The following is a 17543-nucleotide window of genomic DNA, read 5'->3' as shown; positions in this document are numbered from 1 at the left end:
AAGTAATGCAACACCCAATTTCCCTGTGTGAAAAAGTAATTGCCCCCCTTACACTCAATAGCTGGTTGTGCCACCTTTAGCTGCAGTGACTGCAACCAAATGCTTCCTGTAGTTGTTGATCAGTCTCACATCGCTGTAGGAATTTTGGCCCACTCTTCCATGCAGAACTGCTTTAACTCAACGATATTTGTTGGTTTGCAAGCATGAACTGCTCGTTTCAAGTCCTGCCACAACATTTCAAGTGGGATTAGGTCTGGACTTTTGCTAGGCCATTCCAAAACTTAAAATGTGTTGCTTTTTAGCCATTTTCATGTAGACTTGATTTGTATTTTGGATCATTGTCTTGCTGCATGACCGAGCTGCGCTTCAGCTCACAGACCGATGGCCTGACATTCTCTGATACAGAGCGTAACTCATGGTTCCTTCTATTAAGGCAAGTCATCCAGGTCCTGAGGCAGCAAAGCATCCCCAAACCATCACACTACCGATGAGGTTCTTACTGTGGAATGCAGTGTTTGGTTTTCGCCAGACATAATTGGACCCATCTCGTCCAAAAAGTTGACTCAAGTTTGCCAAAAAGCACCTGGATGATCATCAAGACTTTTGGAAGAATGTTCTATGGACAGATGAGTCAAAAGTATAACTTTTTGGACGACATGGGTCCCATTATGCCTGGCGAAAACCAAACACTGCATTCCACAGTAAGAACCTTACACCAACGGTCAAGCATGGTGGTGGTACTGTGATGGTTTGGGGATGCTTTGCTGCCTCAGGACCTGTATGACTTGCCTTAAAAGAAGGAACCATCAATTCTGGTCTGTATCAGAGAATTCTACAGGAGAATGTCAGACCATCCGTCTGTGAACTGAAGCGCAGATCGGTCAGGCAGCAAGACTGATCCAAAATAAACAATCAAGTCTACATGAAAATGGGTAAAAAGTAAAACATTTGAAGTTTTGGAATGGCCTAGTCAAAAAGTACAGACAAAATCCCAATTCAGATGTTGTAGGACTTGAAATGAGCAGTTCATGCTTGAAAACCCCAAAATGTAGCTGAGTTAAAGAAGTTCTGCATGGAAGAGTGGGCCAAAATTCCTCCACAGCGACGTGAGAGACTGATCAATAACTACAGGAAGTGTTTGGTTGGAGTCATTGCAGCAGAAGGCGGCACAACCAGTCACTGAGTGCAAGGGGGCAATTACTTTTTTCCCCATACAGGGGCATTGGGTGTTGCATAACTTTCTTTATGAAATAAATGAAATAAGTATGTAATTGTTGTGTTATTTGTTCACTCCGGTTCCCTTTATCTAATAGTAGGTTTTGGTTGAAGATCTGATATCATTCAGTATAACAAATATGCAAAAGAAAATACAATTTAGAATGGCGGCAAGTACTTTCTCACAGCATTGTATATAGAGCGTGCGAGTAGAAACATATCAACACGTATAAGCAAATAATACAAAATAGAACACATGGTATATAATGTAATATGACCATGGTGCAGCTGAGTGGTCTAGACAGTTCAGAGTGGAAGAGGATCCTTTACAGTCCAAGAAAGTAAAGAGCTGGAATTTGAGTCATTTGAAGATGGGTGATGGCCTTATGGAATAGTAACCATGTGACTTCCTGTCTCCCAGAGTGATGATACAGACGCCACCACGGCCAACGAGGACGAGGGTCACCACCAGCAGCCCAACAACACCAGAGGTGCTGCTGCTGCCTCCTCCTCCTCCGCAGCCAAGAGCCCCAGAGACCTCACCCTCACAGACAAGGCCAGGTAGGAGACTCCCGCACGCCCACACGGAGCACTAACACATACATAGTAGAGGCTGTTGAACCATCAGAAGTGTATGTGTATGAACGTGCCTGCGTCTATTTATATATTGAGTGAGTGCATTCCTGCATTTAAGCATGTGTGAATTACACAGCTGGTGATTCTGTTTGTGAATCTAAAAGATGTTGTGTGTGTGTCTCAGGGAGAAGCTGTACGAGGAGAAGCTTCGTCAGCAGCAGCAGGAGTTGCAGCAGCTCCACGAGGAGCGCCAGCGGCTGATGGAGATCCAGGACAAAATCCAGGACCTACAGTGGGCCTGCCCCGACCTGCAGGTAACACACTGAGCACACATCGCCCTATTTCCTGATTGATTGTTTTGGTGTCAGAACTTCTTTCTGAACTTCTTCCTGGACTCTTTTTTAACAGTAGTGCCCTATATTGGGAATAGGGTGTTGAGACAGTCACTCTCTATCTCCTCCTCTCTCCTATCATTCTCTCTCTCTCTCATTCTACCTCTCCCTCCGCTCTTCTCCTCTCCAGTCGTCAGTGTCCAGCAGCACAGTGAGCCAGCAGGCCCTGATGAGGAAGCTCCCGGCTGCAACCTCCACCCCGGCCCCTCCCCCTGCGCCGGCTGCAGCCCCCAAAGCCAACGCTTCTCCTGCCGCCGCCGCCGTGCTCAAACCCACAGCCCAGGCCGCTGCTAACGCCTCTGTCACCGACAACGAGGTGGGTTCTTTATTTTGATTTCATTGACAGGTTCACAAAACATCAAGGCTAGTACAAACTTAAAGTGATGGCTCGTGAAACACTTGTATCACCCGCTCAGTGCAAGGCTTTTCCTGAGAGTTAACTGGTAAGGGTTAGCGTGACCGAGTTAGCCATGGCTAGATGTCAGGGAGCTCTTATAGGAGTGTGTGGGTTATCATGCAGATGTAACCATGAAAATGACTCCGCTCATTTACCTTCATGGTTCCCAAGCAGCTGTGGTGTGAGATGCGGCGCCACCAGATCCTGCGGGAGGAGCTGCGCCAGCGGAGGAAGCACCTGGAGTCCCTGATGGCCGAGCACCAGAGGAGGAGCGGCCTCAGCGACTCCCCCTACAGGATGGAGGACCCAGATGGACACGCCGCCGCCTCGCAGCCACTCAGCAGGGACGAGAGGTGAGAAAAGCGGTAGATTATTCACAAAGGCCCCCAAATCTACATCGGGGGTCAATTCTATGATGTGAACCGTTCTGAATGTTGCAGATAGAAATAGAATGATGCTTTTAGTAGGGGTGTAACGATTCGTTTTAACAACGATTCGATTTGTATCACGATTCGTGGTTGTCGATACGATTCAAGGACGATATTGGTTCATTTAGAACGATACGATCCGAAACGATTCAGTGACTTGAAATCGATTCAGTAACCTTTTAGCCAAAAATTCAACCAGTGTGACTGAAATAAATACCTGGTAACCAGTTGCATTTTAATGGCTGGCAATAGTCTTGATATTTTTAACAGTGTTTCATGCCTCCATGCAGACCATCTGGTATTATGAAACTTACCCAGTTCCACAAAGGAGATCCCATTTTCTTCACATAGCTTTATTCAGTGCAGCAGTTTTTTTTGCTCCACCTTTTTGTAAATAAAACTGCAGCAGCTTGACCACAGAGCGATGAAATGTCTCACAGTAAGGAACGTTGCGATCAGCTGATTTCGCGCAATTCTCCAGTGTGTGTGCGGTGCACAGAATGTGCACAAGGGAGTCTCCAACCGCAGCATGTTGCCGGAGTTTTGGCACAACGCCGTTGTAGATACCTACGTTGACAGCAGCCCCGTCTGTGCACACAGCGACCAACTTTGTTGTCCAGTCATCCAAGCCTGTGTCCTGGAAAAGTCTCACAAGTCCGTCTGTTATGGCCTGTGCGGTTCGGTCAGCACCCAATTCAATCAGTCCAATAAAGTCCGAAGTAAACTCTCCGTTGCTGGACACAGACACAATGTAAACTATTTCCTGCTCAGTTTTTGTGATGTCCTCAGATCCATCAAAAAGCAGCCCCCAAAATTCAGCAGACTGCAACTTGGCTCGTAACTCCCCGCTGATGGTGTGAGCGATGCTCTGCATGATCCGTGTGCCCCCTTCACGTGAATGATATGCACCTCCGACATTTACTCCTAGCTGCTTCAGTAAATGAACATCCTCAGAATAGGAAGACATGGGACGTGCGTGTTTAGCTTTATGGAAAGAGAAAAATATTAAACAGAGCTTGCCGCTGTTCTTCATTCAGCTTGTCTCGCCATCTGGCAAGTGGGCGACTGGACATTTATTCTCGGCTAGCTTTTAGCAATGGCTTGCGCCACATTCGTGTGCTCCTTGCTCTTTTCATGTTTGTCAAATAAAGGATGGTTGAAATTCTTTGAGCCTTTATAAAATGCACCTGTTTTGTCTGCTAGATGTGGATTTGAGCGGCAAATCTTGCACCACATTTCAGTGCGCTCATCGTTAGCTTCAAGCCACTGCACATCTTGGAGCCACTTTTCCGAAAAAAAGTATTTTCTTCGGCTCTGGCTCCAGTTGGCGTTTCTTTGTAGGTGGCGAAACGCCAAAGAAGCTGCTTAATGTCTGTTGCTTTTTGGACATCCCTGACAGTAGTTGACAAGCAACATGTCATGTGGAAGGTTAGATGAGAAGATCGGTCAAGTACGCAAAGGCGCGTAGTAACACAAGTGGCATTACGCATTCCTGATTTTTGTCGCGCTTGCGTATCTGCATACCAGTTATGTGCACCCCTGCATATAAAGTCTGACGTGCTTAAATCCAATGGGTTATTTCCCTAGTATCGATACAATCGATTTATTACATTTTAAAACGATGTTAGATCGATATATGTTGTCCAAAAGGCCAACTCGCCGAGCACAGATCGATGTAGTTGGATCATATGAATATAAATCGATACATCGATGTAGTAGATGGATCGTTACACCCCTAGCTTTTAGCCATCGTATGCTCTCATGTCTACATGAAGTGCCTAGGGGGATCGGTTTAGTCTCTGAGTGGGGCCTTAAACGACTTGTTACCCTCCTCAGGACCATGGCCACGTGGGGCGGCTCCACCACCTGTCAGCTGGATGAGGACGGCTACCCCTCTGAGATGGGCGCTGAGGAAGAAGAAGAAGAGGAGGATGAAGAAGAAGAAGAAGAGGAGGACGGAGCAGAGTCCAGCTCCAGTGATGACCTGCATCTCTACTCCACTAGGAAGCAGCGATCCTACAGCAACAGGAAGACACTGGGCAGGTCTGTGAAAGATGTATACAAGGATACCCATTGTTTTTGTATTAATTTTCGATTCAGGATAAAGATACAGGGCACAGTACTCTTAACCTCTAAAAGTCTAAGCCGTTGGGGTGGGAGGGAACAAGCTACATATGGAATTGTTTTAAGATGGTCAGACCATTTAGCTGTTTGATATAGAATTTTAGGACCCCTTTAGCTTTAAAAATATATAAACTACCAGTCAAAAGTTTGGACACACCTACTCATTCAAGGGTTTTTCTTTATTTTTTACTATTTTTGACATTGTAGAATAATTGTGAAGACAAACTGAAATAACACATGGAATCGTAGTAACCAAAAAAGTGTTAAACAAATCAAAATATATTTTATATTTGCCATTCTTCAAATAGGCACCGTTTGCCTTGATGACAGCTTTGCACACACTTTGCATTCTCTCAACCAGCTTCATGAGGTAGTCACCTGGAATGCATTTCAATTAACAGGTGTGCCTTCTTAAAAGTTAATTTGTGGAATTTCTTTCCTTCTTAATGCGTTTGAGCCAATCAGTTGTGTTGTGACAAGGTAGTGGTGGGGGGTATACAGAAGATAGCCCTATTTGGTAAAAGACCAAGTCCATATTATGGCAAGAACAGCAAAGAGAAATGACAGTCCATCATTACTTTAAGACATGAAGGTCAGTCAATACTGAACATTTCCAGAACTTTGAAAGTTTCTTCAAGTGCAGTTGCAAAAACCATCAAGCGCTATGATGAAACTGGCTCTCATGAGGACAGCCACAATGGAAGACCCAGAGTTACCTCTGCTGTGGAGGATAAGTTCATTAGAGTTACCAGCCTCTGAAATTGCAGGCCAAATAAATGCTTCAGAGTTCAAGTAACAGACACATCTCAACATCAACTGTTCAGAGGGGGACTGTGTGAATCAGGCCTTCATGGTCGAATTGCTGCAAAGAAACCACTACTAAAGGACACCAATAAGAAGAAGAGACCTGCTTGGGCCAAGAAACATGAGCAATGGACATTAGACCGGTGGAAAATTGTCCTTTGGCCTGTAGTCGAAATTTGATATTTTTGGTTCAAACCGCCGTGTCTTTGTGAGAACCGATGTGGGTGAACGGATTTGTAGTTCCCACCGTAAAGCATGGAGGAGGAGGTGTTATGGTGTGGGGGTGCTTTGCTGGTGACACTGTCAGTGATTTATTTAGAATTCAAGGCACACTTAACCAGCATAGCTACCACAGCATTATGCAGTGATACGCCTGGTTTGGGCTTAGTGGGACTATAATTAGTTTTTCAACAGGACAATGAGCCAACACACCTCCAGGCTGTGTAAGGGCTATTTGACCAAGAAGGAGAGTGATGGAGTGCCGCATCAGATGACCTGGCCTCCACAATCCCCCGACCTCAACCCAATTGAGATGGTTTGGGATGAGTCGGACGGCAGAGTGAAGGAAAAGCAGCCAACAAGTGATCAGCATATGTGGGAACTCCTTCAAGACTGTTGGAATTCCAGGTGAAGCTGGTTGAGAAAATGCCAAGTGTGCAAAGCTGTAATCAAGGCAAACGGTGCCTATTTGAAGAATCGCAAATATAAAATATTTTAATTTAACTATGATTCCGTATGTTATTTCATAGTTTTGATGTCTTCACTATTATTCTACAATGTAAAAATAAAGAAAAACCCTTGAATGAGTAGGTGTGTCCGAACTTTTGACTGGTACTGTATATGTATTAGGAGATTTAAGAAAGCTCAGGAAATATTTTTGTTTTTTTGTACATATTTAACCCCTTATTTTTGTTGGCACTAAACTACCTCCATACTTCTATTCGTTTGTATGGATTACCTTCAGACGAGCCCCGTGACATTTGTAGAGCAAAACGGAGAACACCATCGTGTTCGTGACAGTCTACTCTTTCCATAGAGTTGTAGTCGACGTTCCGACGCTACAGACGTTTTAGTGATGTCGGGATGTCTCATGGTCTGACACACCGCTATAGCTCAGCCACCTTCCACCACAGATGCGGAAAGCCGACATTAGTGTAGGCGGTGGATTGAGACGCATCCAATTCAAAAAAATGATATCTCTACCTTAAACTGACGGATTTTGATGGATGTTTTTTATTACGGGTTCGTTAATAGACTCTTAAGGATGAATCAAACTTGGTGTGCAGGCTTTTGATCCACCCCATAGGATTCTATTGATATATGCTAACATACAGTATTCTACTACCATTTACTTTATGTTCGTATTCTTATTTTTTACAATTTCCTATTGATGCATTGTCGAAGGAACTTGCAAGTAAGCACTTCGTTGGACAATGTATACCATACGTAGCCCGTACATGAGAATAATAAAACTTGAATCATCATAAGACTAATAATACTTGAATCCTGGCATCATGAAAGTTCTAAGGGAAAATTGGGTCATGCATTCCCAGCAGCACCCACAACTCGTTGGACACCCAATAATACAAATATATCACTCTCCCCCTTCGTTCTCTTTCTCCAGCAAAGTTCTGAAGCCGCCCCAACAATTCGCATCCGAAGCTAGTGGCCGACCCTCTCTCCGTTCTCGAGCCAGAGCCAAACAACCACAACAGTCCCAAGCCCACGGCGGCGTCAGCATCGGGGGTGCGAGGCGCCAGGAGAACCTGCGCTGGGCAGCTGAGCTGTCCTTCCAGGAGGGTTCTGGCACTGGGTCTGGGTTGGCATCACGCCACTGGCAGGAGCAGGTGGGCACACTACAGAGGCAGCTGGACTTTAGCACCAGCATGTGTCAGACCCTACTGCAGGACCAGCAGGTTGGTATAGCAGTTGGCACACACTTCAGTCACCTCACACTAATATGTAGGCTTATCTCAAGCATTTGACATGGTTGAGGCGTGCCTGATTTAGCTTGTCAGGTATGAGGCCAGCTGGCATGAGGAGTTTGGTTCCATTGTACCTGACAAGCTAAGCTATATCAAGGGAACCTCACATGTCAACTTTTTGGAATGTATTGATTTTAACTTGTCTGGTATGAGGGGTGTACATGCTTTTTGGATTATTCCATTGTTTTCATTGTACCTTCCAAGCTATTTTTTTTAAGAAGTGCCCAAGTATTTCAAATATTTGGAATACTTATCCGAACCAGGTCTGAATTCACCTTACCAAATGAGGTACTTGAGGTTAATTTAGCTTGCCTGGCATGAGGAGTTTGTTTCCATTTTACATGACCAGCTAAGCCAAATAAAGTACACCAAGTATTTCAAATATTCTGAATATTATGTATTCGACCCTGGTCTGTTTCACCCAACCTACAGAAAAGGTAGCAGCAACCTAAGGCACACCGCCAAAGAATGTCTGGCATTTCTGCTCTCTTTCCTTACTGTTCAATGTCTATTACATTTCACTAAGGTTGAAAAAGTAAGTTAATAAAGAAAATGTATTACTCACGCTAGTCTTGTGTTAAGAGGTGCCTAAATGGATTTTCTCCACATAGTCATTGATATAGCATGGCGGCGGTGACACTTATTAACCTATAGGGCATGGTGTTGAGTTTATTCAGGGTGCGTCGTCCTGATGGAAATGCCAACGCTGCTATTCCTTTATAGAAATCAGCCGTTGGCTAGAGTTCCTATTTGACTGGGTGTCAGAACCTGTATGGGAAACCAACTGACTGACAGGTTCATGAATACCATTTTCTCCCCCCCCCCCCCCCCTTCTCCTTCCCTTCTCTCTCTCTATCTGTCTTTCAAACTCTTTCTTTCTCTCTCTACACACTCTTTCTCCATCTCTTCCTCTCCCTGTCTCTCACTCTTTCCTTGTCACTACCCCCCCCCATCCATCCAGACGTTGTCCTACATGCTCCAGACCCTGCTGACAGGACCGTACAGCGCGCTGCCCAACAACCTGTCCTCCCCCCAGGTCCACCTGGTCATGCACCAGCTCAGCCAGTGTTACACACAGCTGGCCTGGCAGCAGAACAACGTCGAAAGGTAGAACGAACACAGACAGACAAAACAACAACTAGAAATGTGTATTCTATTGGTTTATTTACGTTCTAGTCATTTAGCAGACTTACAGTAGTGAGTGCATACTTTTTCGTACTGGTCCTCCATGGGAATCGAACCCACAACTCTGGCGTTGCCAGCGCGTTGCTCTACCAACTGACCCACACGGGACCCGTTTGACACAGATAATGTACGACAAACATTGCACCATATTTTAGCTATATACTGTAGTTAATTTCCATCTGAAATCCCCAGATACTTTATTAGTTTACTAATATGTTAATGTCACCGGCTCAATGTACTGCATGAGGGAAATGATCAGTGTCTGTTTTCAAGACCTTACAATTCAGTTTATGAACATTTATTCATTGCAGCTTTCGTTCGTTAGGTTCACACGCATGTCATGTCTACATTAGTGTATCGTTCTAAGTGCATAGTTATTTAACCATGACTGACTATCTGCAGTATATGTGAACATGATATCCGGTTTAAACATGACTTGTGAATACATGAATGTGAATATTATTACGTTTTAACGCTGACTTGCCTGTATTTGTCCCGTTTGTCCCCAGACTGAAACTGGTGCTGAGCGACCTGCTCCGTCAACAACAACAACAACAGCCCTCGTCGTCGTCAGGTCAACAGGCCCAGAACCAGGGTTCCACGTCCCGGGACTCCGGCAGTGCCTGTCCCCCCCTCTCCCCCACCAGCCTCTTTCTCCCCTTCACCTCCTCCATGCCCCCCTCTGTCAACCAGGCCCTCAACCTGCCCCCTGGCCTGGCCGGATTCTCGCCCCTCTCCTCCGGTACGACTTCCAACACCCCTTTTATAAATGCACCTTCCATCCAATGTTTATAGATCCTTCCTCCTTGATGTTATGACATACAGTTGCAGTCGGAAGTTTACATACACTTAGGTTGGAGGCATTAAAACTCGTTTTTCAACAACTCCACAAATTTCTTGTTAACAAACTATAGTTTTGGCAAGTTGGTTAGGACATCTGCTTTGTGCATGACACGTAATTCTTCCAACTATGGTTTACAGACAGATTATTTCACTTATAATTCACTGTATCACAATTCCAGTGGGTCAGAAGTTTACATACACTAAGTTGACTGTGCCTTTTAAACAGCTTAGAAAATTCCAGAAAATTATGTCATGGCTTTAGAAGCTTCTGATAGGCTAATTGACATAATTTCAGTCAATTGGAGGTGTACCTGTGGATGTATTTCAAGGCCTACCTTCAAACTCAGTGCCTCTTTGCTTGACATCATGGGAAAATCAAAAGAAATCAGCCAAGACCTCAGAAAAAATATTGTAGACCTCCACAAGTCTGGTTAATCCTTGGGAGCAATTTCCAAACGCCTGAAGGTACCACGTCCATCTGTACAAACAATAGTACGCAAGTATAAACACCATGGGACCACGGAGCCGTAATACCGCTCAGGAAGGAGACGCATTCTGTCTCCTAGAGATGAACATACTTTGGTGCGAAAAGTGCAAATCAATCCCAGAACAACAGCAAAGGACCTTGTGAAGATGCTGGAGTAAACAGGTAACAGTAAAACGAGTCCTATATCGACATAACCTGAAAGGCCGCTCAGCAAGGAAGAAGCCACTGCTCCAAAACCACCACAAAAAAGCCAGACTACGGTTTGCAACTGCACATGGGGACAAAGATTGTACTTTTTGGAGAAATGTCCTCTGGTCTGATGAAACAAAAATAGAACTGTTTGGCCATAATGACAATCGTTATGTTTGGAGGAAAAAGGGGGTTGCTTGCAAGCCGAAGAACACCATCCCAACCGTGAAGCACGGGGGTGGCAGCATCATTCTATGGGGGTGCTTTGCTGCAGGAGGGACTGGTGCACTTCACAAAATAGATGGCGGCATGAGGAAGGAAAATTATGTGGATATATTGAAGCAACATCTCAAGACATCAGTCGGGAAGTTAAAGCTTGGTCGCAAAGGGGTCTTCCACAATGACCCCAAGCATACTTCCAAAGTTGTGGCAAAATGGCTTAAGGACAACAAAGTCAAGGTATTGGAGTGGCCATCACAAGGCCCTGACCTCAATCCTATAGATCATTTGTGGGCAGAACTGAAAAAGCATGTGCGAGCAAGGAGGCCTAAATACCTGACTCCGTTACACCAGCTCTGTCAGGAGGAACTGGCCAAAATTCACCCAACTTATTGTGGGAAGCTTGTGGAAGGCTACCTGAAACATTTGACCCAAGTTAAACAATTTAAAGGCAATGCTACCAAATACTAATTGAGTGTATGTAAACTTCTGACCCACTGGGAATGTGATGAAAGAAATAAATACTAATATAAATAATTATATCTACTATTATTCTGACATTTCACTTAAAATAAAGTGGTGATCCTAACTGACGTAAGACAGGGAATTTTTACTAGGATTAAATGTCAGGAATTGTGAAACTGAGTTTAAATGTATTTGGCTAAGGTTTATCTAAACTTCGACTTCAACTGTATCTCTATTGTATGAGTGAAAGTTCTCAAAGGAATGAAACATCCAAGAATGTGCACAGAGTATACCAAACATTAGGAACAACTTCCTAATATTGAGTTGCACCCCACCCCGTTTTGCCCTCAGAACAGCCTCAATTCATCGGGGCATGGACTCTACAAGGTGTCAAGTGTTCCACAGGAATGCTAGCCCATGTTGACTCCAATGCTTCCCACAGTTGTGTCAAGTTGGCTGGATGTCTTTTTGGGTGGTGGACCATTTTTGATAAACACGGGAAACTGTTGAGCGTGGAAAACCCAGCGGTGATGCAGTTCTTGACACAAACCGGTGTGCCTGGCACCTACTACCATACCCCGTTCAACAGCACTTACATTTGTTGTCTTGTCCATTCATCCTCTGAATGGAACACATACAAAATCGATGTCTCAAGGCTTTAAAATCCTTCTTTAACCTGTCCTCATAGCTTTAACCTGGATTCACCTGATCAGTCTATATGTCATGGAAAGAGCAGGTGTTCTTAATGTTTTGTATACTCAGTGTATAGTTAGTGTTCAAATAATGTCTCTTTCACTCATCACCTTGGACCAGTTCACTTCAGAGGTTCGCTTTGGAAATTGAGAAGCTCTGGCACATATGAGCGTGATTGAGGACTAGAGGGCATACTGGAATAGTAGGAAATTCGATTTGATAAGTTTGTAACCAAGTTGTTGTGTTCCCAGATCACAATATACGCAGGTTGACGCTTGTCATCAGTCTTGTCCTGGAGGCAGAACTAAGCGATTTCCCCTTAAGTTACCCAGCTGCAAAAAAAATAAAAAGGTCTATATTGTAAAACTCATTAACATAAAATGAGCTTTTTGGTCTTAATTTAAGGTTAGGATTAGGCATTAGGGTTAGGTTTAAAATCAGATTTGATGACTGTGGCTGTGCCAGCTAGTGACCACTCTGCAGAGCTGCCTCCAGAACAAGATTCATGACGGAAAAAACGCTAACCTGCACAATATACCTCAATATGTGTGCTCACATCACTTATTTTTCTCCTACACAGGGTTTAACTTCAACCCCCTGTTCCCTTCTGCTATGGGTGAGTTCCCTCACAGTGCTGGTAGCCAGGCCAGCCCAGACAACCAACAGCAGCTGGATCCCAACACCTCAGTCAAGACAGAGTACTTGAGCTTCCCCCCGCCCCTGCAACGCTCCCCACTCAACACTGTAGACAAAAGGTGTGTGTTAGTGATGGGAGAAAAAATCGATAGTTGCATATTGTGATATCATTTTTGGACGATATTGTATCGATATTATCAACGTTTGACTCCCAAGTATCGGTTTGTAAAATCGATGTAGGTAGCGTTAGCTAGCGCTAATCGGCTGTACCTGTGCCAAAACTCCAATATTTTTCATCCTATAGCATGTTCTCCATCTTTTTAAATAGTGAGCCAACATGTTTTCAGCACTTTCCCTGACTGATCAAAACTAGTTTTCTCATGCTCTGTCTCTCTGCAGCAGACTTATAGTGAGCTATATGTTTGGAACATCAAATCACAATAAAATCTTTGTTTATTCGCAATACATGTAGAATCGTGCGAGTCGCAATACATATCGTATTGGCACCTAAGTATCGTGATAATATCGTATCGTGATGTCCCTGGCAATTCCCAGCCCTAGTGTGTGTGTGTGTGTGTGTGCGAAGAATGAAAGGCACACTTCATTACTACTTAGTTCTCTATTACTCACACATACAAATTTCTTCCTTCATTAGTCCAACCGTCGTTCTGTCTGTATCCGTCCCACCAGGCCCCAGAGGCAGAATGAAGGAAGCAGCAGTCGTGGCCATGAATCTGGCTGGCTCAACGTCTCCCAGCCTCCAGCTCCTATCACCGAATCTCCCTCCCCTTTACCCCATAGTGGGGCTAACAACACCCGGCCCCAGGCCTTCGACCAGGCCTCCCAGGAGAGCTTTAGCAGCATGCCGGACCCCGCTGACCCCACCACCGTCACCAAGACCTTCAGGGCAGGACGCAAGGCCTCTGCCCAGGCCAGCCTGGCCTCCCGCGACAAGACGCCCAACTCCAAGAGGAGGACCCGGCGGGCCAAGGGACACCACAAGAACACGGGTACGGGGACAGGGGATACAGTGTAGGGACATGTAGTGATTTATATTGAGCGCCTTTTCTCTAGTACTTGACATTTCCTTCCTCTCCGGCAGCTCAGTTAGGAAGGCCGGGAGGTAACTCGCTCCAACCACCACCACTGTGTAGCACCTGCCTGTTTATATATTTAAAACATCATAAGAATAGAGATTTGAGGACCTCCAAATATTTAGGAGACACAAGCTGAAACAGTATTGCTCAAGGCTACAATCTATCCAAAAGACAAATGCACGAATAGGGTCTTTTTTTAAACATACGCAAAGAAACATTTACACACATCGTATCTCACACTTTCTCCCCTCTATTCGTTTTGAATGTCTACTTTCTCTTTCCTTGTTTGTGTATTCCCAGGAGTGGAGAGTGACAGCGTGTCTAGCACAGCCGACTTTGTCCAGGAGAGGGCGCCGCAGCCCCATCGCCAGCGGGACCAAAACCAGAACCAGAGCCTGCTGGACAAACTGACCCAGGAGAAACTGGACAGCAAGACCAAGACTGGCAACAAGCCCAACGACCTCTCCTCCGGTACAAAACCTTAACCTCATCACACCACACCTTGTCCACTCGCATCTTCAGTTTCATTATTATTATTTGAGTTGAATCTTGGTTTAATTGGTTTCATGTCCTCACCTTTTTGTGACGTGACCACGTTTTACTTTTTGTTTGTTTATTTATGTCGTCACTTTTTTGATTTTCCTCACAGCCTATGCTTGGAGAACACCTTTCCTCTCTAACAGAATTGCATGCACTGAAGCGCCAGGTAAACTCACCCCTAGCACACAGCTAAGCACCAGCTAACACTGATTGTCACTGATTTAAGTTTTGGGTATTTTTTCACAACTTTTGTGTAATATCGGTCATCCAAGCACCTAATGCATGTAATACAGTTAATCTTTTAACGTACTCAAACTAGGTCCCAACCTTTGTAACCTTGGAGTCTCTAGCTTTAGCTAATTAACTTGGCTAACAATTAAGTAATATGCTTGGCATTTTAATTGGCTTTAAAACCATTAAAACAATTCAACTGCTTTTTAGAAACAACCTAAATTTATTACAGTACTATCCAATATGGTTTAATATATCCAGTATCATTGCCTTAAATAAAACTACATTGCTCTTAGAGAACTACTAGGTATGCAGGCTTTTGCTCCAACTCTACTAACACCTCTGATTCAGCTAATCAAGGTCCTAATGAAGATTTGGGTATGTTTCAGCAGGGCTGGAGCTAAAGCCTACACCGCCACCTCTGCAATACTGTATGGAAACCTGAGATGTATCCCCAATAGACTGCCACAGATGACTGCTTCTTATACCCGTGAGAACATCTTCTTGAGTGTCTGTCTTGTGTTTCACACCTCCAGATGCCAGCAGTGACTTCTCCCTGTTTGAGGCTTTGAGGGAGACCATCTACTCGGAGGTTGCCACACTCATCTCCCAGAACGAATCGCGGCCCCACTTCCTCATCGAGCTCTTCCACGAGCTGCAGCTGCTCAACACCGACTATCTGCGCCAGAGGGCACTCTACTCCCTACAGGTAAACATCTCCGAACAATGATCTAGTGCTGATCCTAGATCCGCTCTCCTACTATGAGACTGTAAATAGTATTTCATACAATCTATGGGTAAACCTCATTGGAATGGATACAAGCCACAAGCAGCTGCTGATAAAGACCTGAGGGGTCAAATGTTGTCGATGAATCACGTAGGAGCATAGACTGCAGTGTGCAGAGTATGTTTTTCATCATTTACAGCTCATGCTTGTAACCTTGTTCCTTGCTGTTGGATTCCCATGTTTGACCATGTCTCTCTGCCGTTGACCTCCAGGACATAGTGACCAGGCACCTGACGGAGAAGAGTGCGGCCGAGGACCAGGCCTCCTCCCTGGGCCCCGTGGCCTGGGCAGCCGGCTCCCAGTCAGAGCTCACCCCCAGCGAGAGCCTGGCCACCAGCGACGGGGTGAGACAGACGGATATATACACACACACACACCTGCCGCCTCATTAAATCACTTGGCTGTCATATCACCCACTCCCTCCTTTCTCTTCTCAAACTTTCCCCATCTCTCTCACTCTCGCTCTTTTCTCTAGCCTCTCGCTCCCATATCTCATTCCCCGACACCTCTCACTTTCTCTCAACATCTCTCGCTCTCTCTAGGCATATATCTTAAACACTCTGCCCATCTCTCTCTTGCTCGCTCTCTTTCTCTCTCGCTCTCTTGCTCTCTCTCTCGCTTTCTCTCTCTCTCTCATATCCATCTTAAACACTCCGTCCGTCTCTTTTTTTTCTCTCTCCATACCTCCTTTGTTCTCCGCCCCCCTCTCTCGTCTTTGAAATCCAGTCTTCCAGTTGTCAGTAAGGCTGTGCCTTGCGGCCCATCCGTCAGTCTGAGCGAAGCGTTGCGGTTGCTGCCTGCTGGACAGATTAGATGAATGGCTGTGCAGGTCTTTGTTCTAGCCCAGGTACCCAGAGGTTTCGCTAATTAGAACCGTCCTTTTTGTCTTTGTATATCACTCCTTTGTTGCCCAGTGATGGATGAGACACCCGATTTCCCCATGTTAGGAGAAAAGGATAGAAGGGCAGATGCGCTGCCAATTGTTGTTAGTCTATTGCATCCCTTGCTAATTTAACGAGATAGAACAGACGCGAAATCCGTCAAGGGAGTTTAGCAGAGGTGTCTCTGCGACGAATCAACGTTTTTTGTCGTCGTCCCCCCTCCCCGTTCGAGACAATGAAGGATGAATGGGTTCTCTTTTTGAAAATGTATTTTTTCTCTTCTCCCTAAATTGTGTTTGTTATCCCTCCATGGGTGAGTGGTGTGTAACTGAATTCCATTTTTACCTCTGTCTCTCAGGACGTGTCAGAGAAGAACATCCGGGTCATCAAGCATCACGAGCCGAGTAAGAGGCGGAACGACGCAGAATCGGTGGACAACGAGAGCACCCTGTCCACCACCTCCAACCTGGAGCCGTTCGCTAACGACGACTTAGGTAAAAAATATAAAATACAAATGCATACAATGCTCTAATCCACAGCACATTAGGTCAAAAGAGAACTTCAGCTTGTGGCAACTTAACTTGAGTTTATTATCCCTCATTGCTCTTCTAATATCCTTCTTCGCTCTCGCTCTTCTCTCCCCTCCTCTCTCCTGCCCCTTGCTGTGCTGTGCTGCCAGGTAACACAGTGATCCACTTAGACAAGGCTCTAGCCAGGATGAGGGAGTACGAGCGCATGAAGCTCAAGGCTGAGTTTAGCCCCAACACAACCGCTGCTACTGCCTCTGAGGCCTCTGCTAACTCCTCTGCTAGTGCTGCTCAACTGCTGGAAGGTACATCTCTCGCTCTCCACATCTCTCTCTCTCTCTCTCTACCTCTACACCTCTCTCTCTCTACATCTGTCTACATCTCTCCCTCTCTACATATATCTCTCTCATCTATCGCTCGCTCGCTTTCGACATCTCTACATCTCTCGCGCTCTCGACATCTCTACATCTCGCTCTACATCTCGATCTCGCTCTCGCTCTACCTCTCGCTCTCGCTCTACCTCTCGCTCTCCATCTCTCGCTCTTCATCTCTAGCTCTCGCTCTACATCTCTCGCTCTCTACATCTCTCGCTCTACATCTCTCGCGCTCTCTCTACATCTCTCTCCGCTCTCTACAGAAATGGTAGAAATGCGTAACGCTTGCTCCCCAAAGCCATGTGCCTCGTCCCACTCTCCGGTCTTTTGGTCTGAGGGTGTGAGCACTCCCACACACGTGTTTCCAAGTGCAAGGCACTTTGGCTGTCTGCGATCTCATGTAGAGCCCTTGAAGTGTGCAGTCGTCCCCTCACGCTCGTAGTAAAGAAAAATGGGACGTGGCAATGG

The 17543-nt window shown here is 45.4% G+C and overlaps 1 protein-coding gene across 6 annotated transcripts in view; it reads left to right on the top strand.

Annotated features, from left to right (window-relative positions):
- The window catches only part of LOC121558529 (pericentriolar material 1 protein-like), a 34791-nt gene that overhangs the window by 14223 nt on the left and 3025 nt on the right, over window positions 1-17543 (top strand). For 3 of the 6 annotated variants that reach the window (XM_045219000.1, XM_045218998.1, XM_045218997.1), the window contains exons 14-29: window positions 1637-1776; window positions 1976-2105; window positions 2314-2499; window positions 2752-2933; window positions 4845-5051; window positions 7561-7852; window positions 8883-9028; window positions 9616-9848; window positions 12583-12757; window positions 13329-13648; window positions 14036-14206; window positions 14385-14441; window positions 15043-15215; window positions 15506-15637; window positions 16533-16668; window positions 16854-17006. In XM_045219000.1, coding sequence (XP_045074935.1) covers window positions 1637-1776; window positions 1976-2105; window positions 2314-2499; window positions 2752-2933; window positions 4845-5051; window positions 7561-7852; window positions 8883-9028; window positions 9616-9848; window positions 12583-12757; window positions 13329-13648; window positions 14036-14206; window positions 14385-14441; window positions 15043-15215; window positions 15506-15637; window positions 16533-16668; window positions 16854-17006 — 2833 coding nt within the window. The remainder of the gene's footprint in view (window positions 1-1636; window positions 1777-1975; window positions 2106-2313; window positions 2500-2751; window positions 2934-4844; window positions 5052-7560; window positions 7853-8882; window positions 9029-9615; window positions 9849-12582; window positions 12758-13328; window positions 13649-14035; window positions 14207-14384; window positions 14442-15042; window positions 15216-15505; window positions 15638-16532; window positions 16669-16853; window positions 17007-17543) is intronic. The other 3 variants (XM_045218999.1, XM_045219002.1, XM_045219001.1) reach the window with 3 other exon arrangements.

Source organism: Coregonus clupeaformis, unplaced genomic scaffold, assembly GCF_020615455.1.
Source record: "Coregonus clupeaformis isolate EN_2021a unplaced genomic scaffold, ASM2061545v1 scaf1964, whole genome shotgun sequence".
Classification (NCBI taxonomy): Eukaryota; Metazoa; Chordata; class Actinopteri; order Salmoniformes; family Salmonidae; genus Coregonus; species Coregonus clupeaformis.
This window is presented reverse-complemented; position numbering and strand designations above follow the sequence as displayed.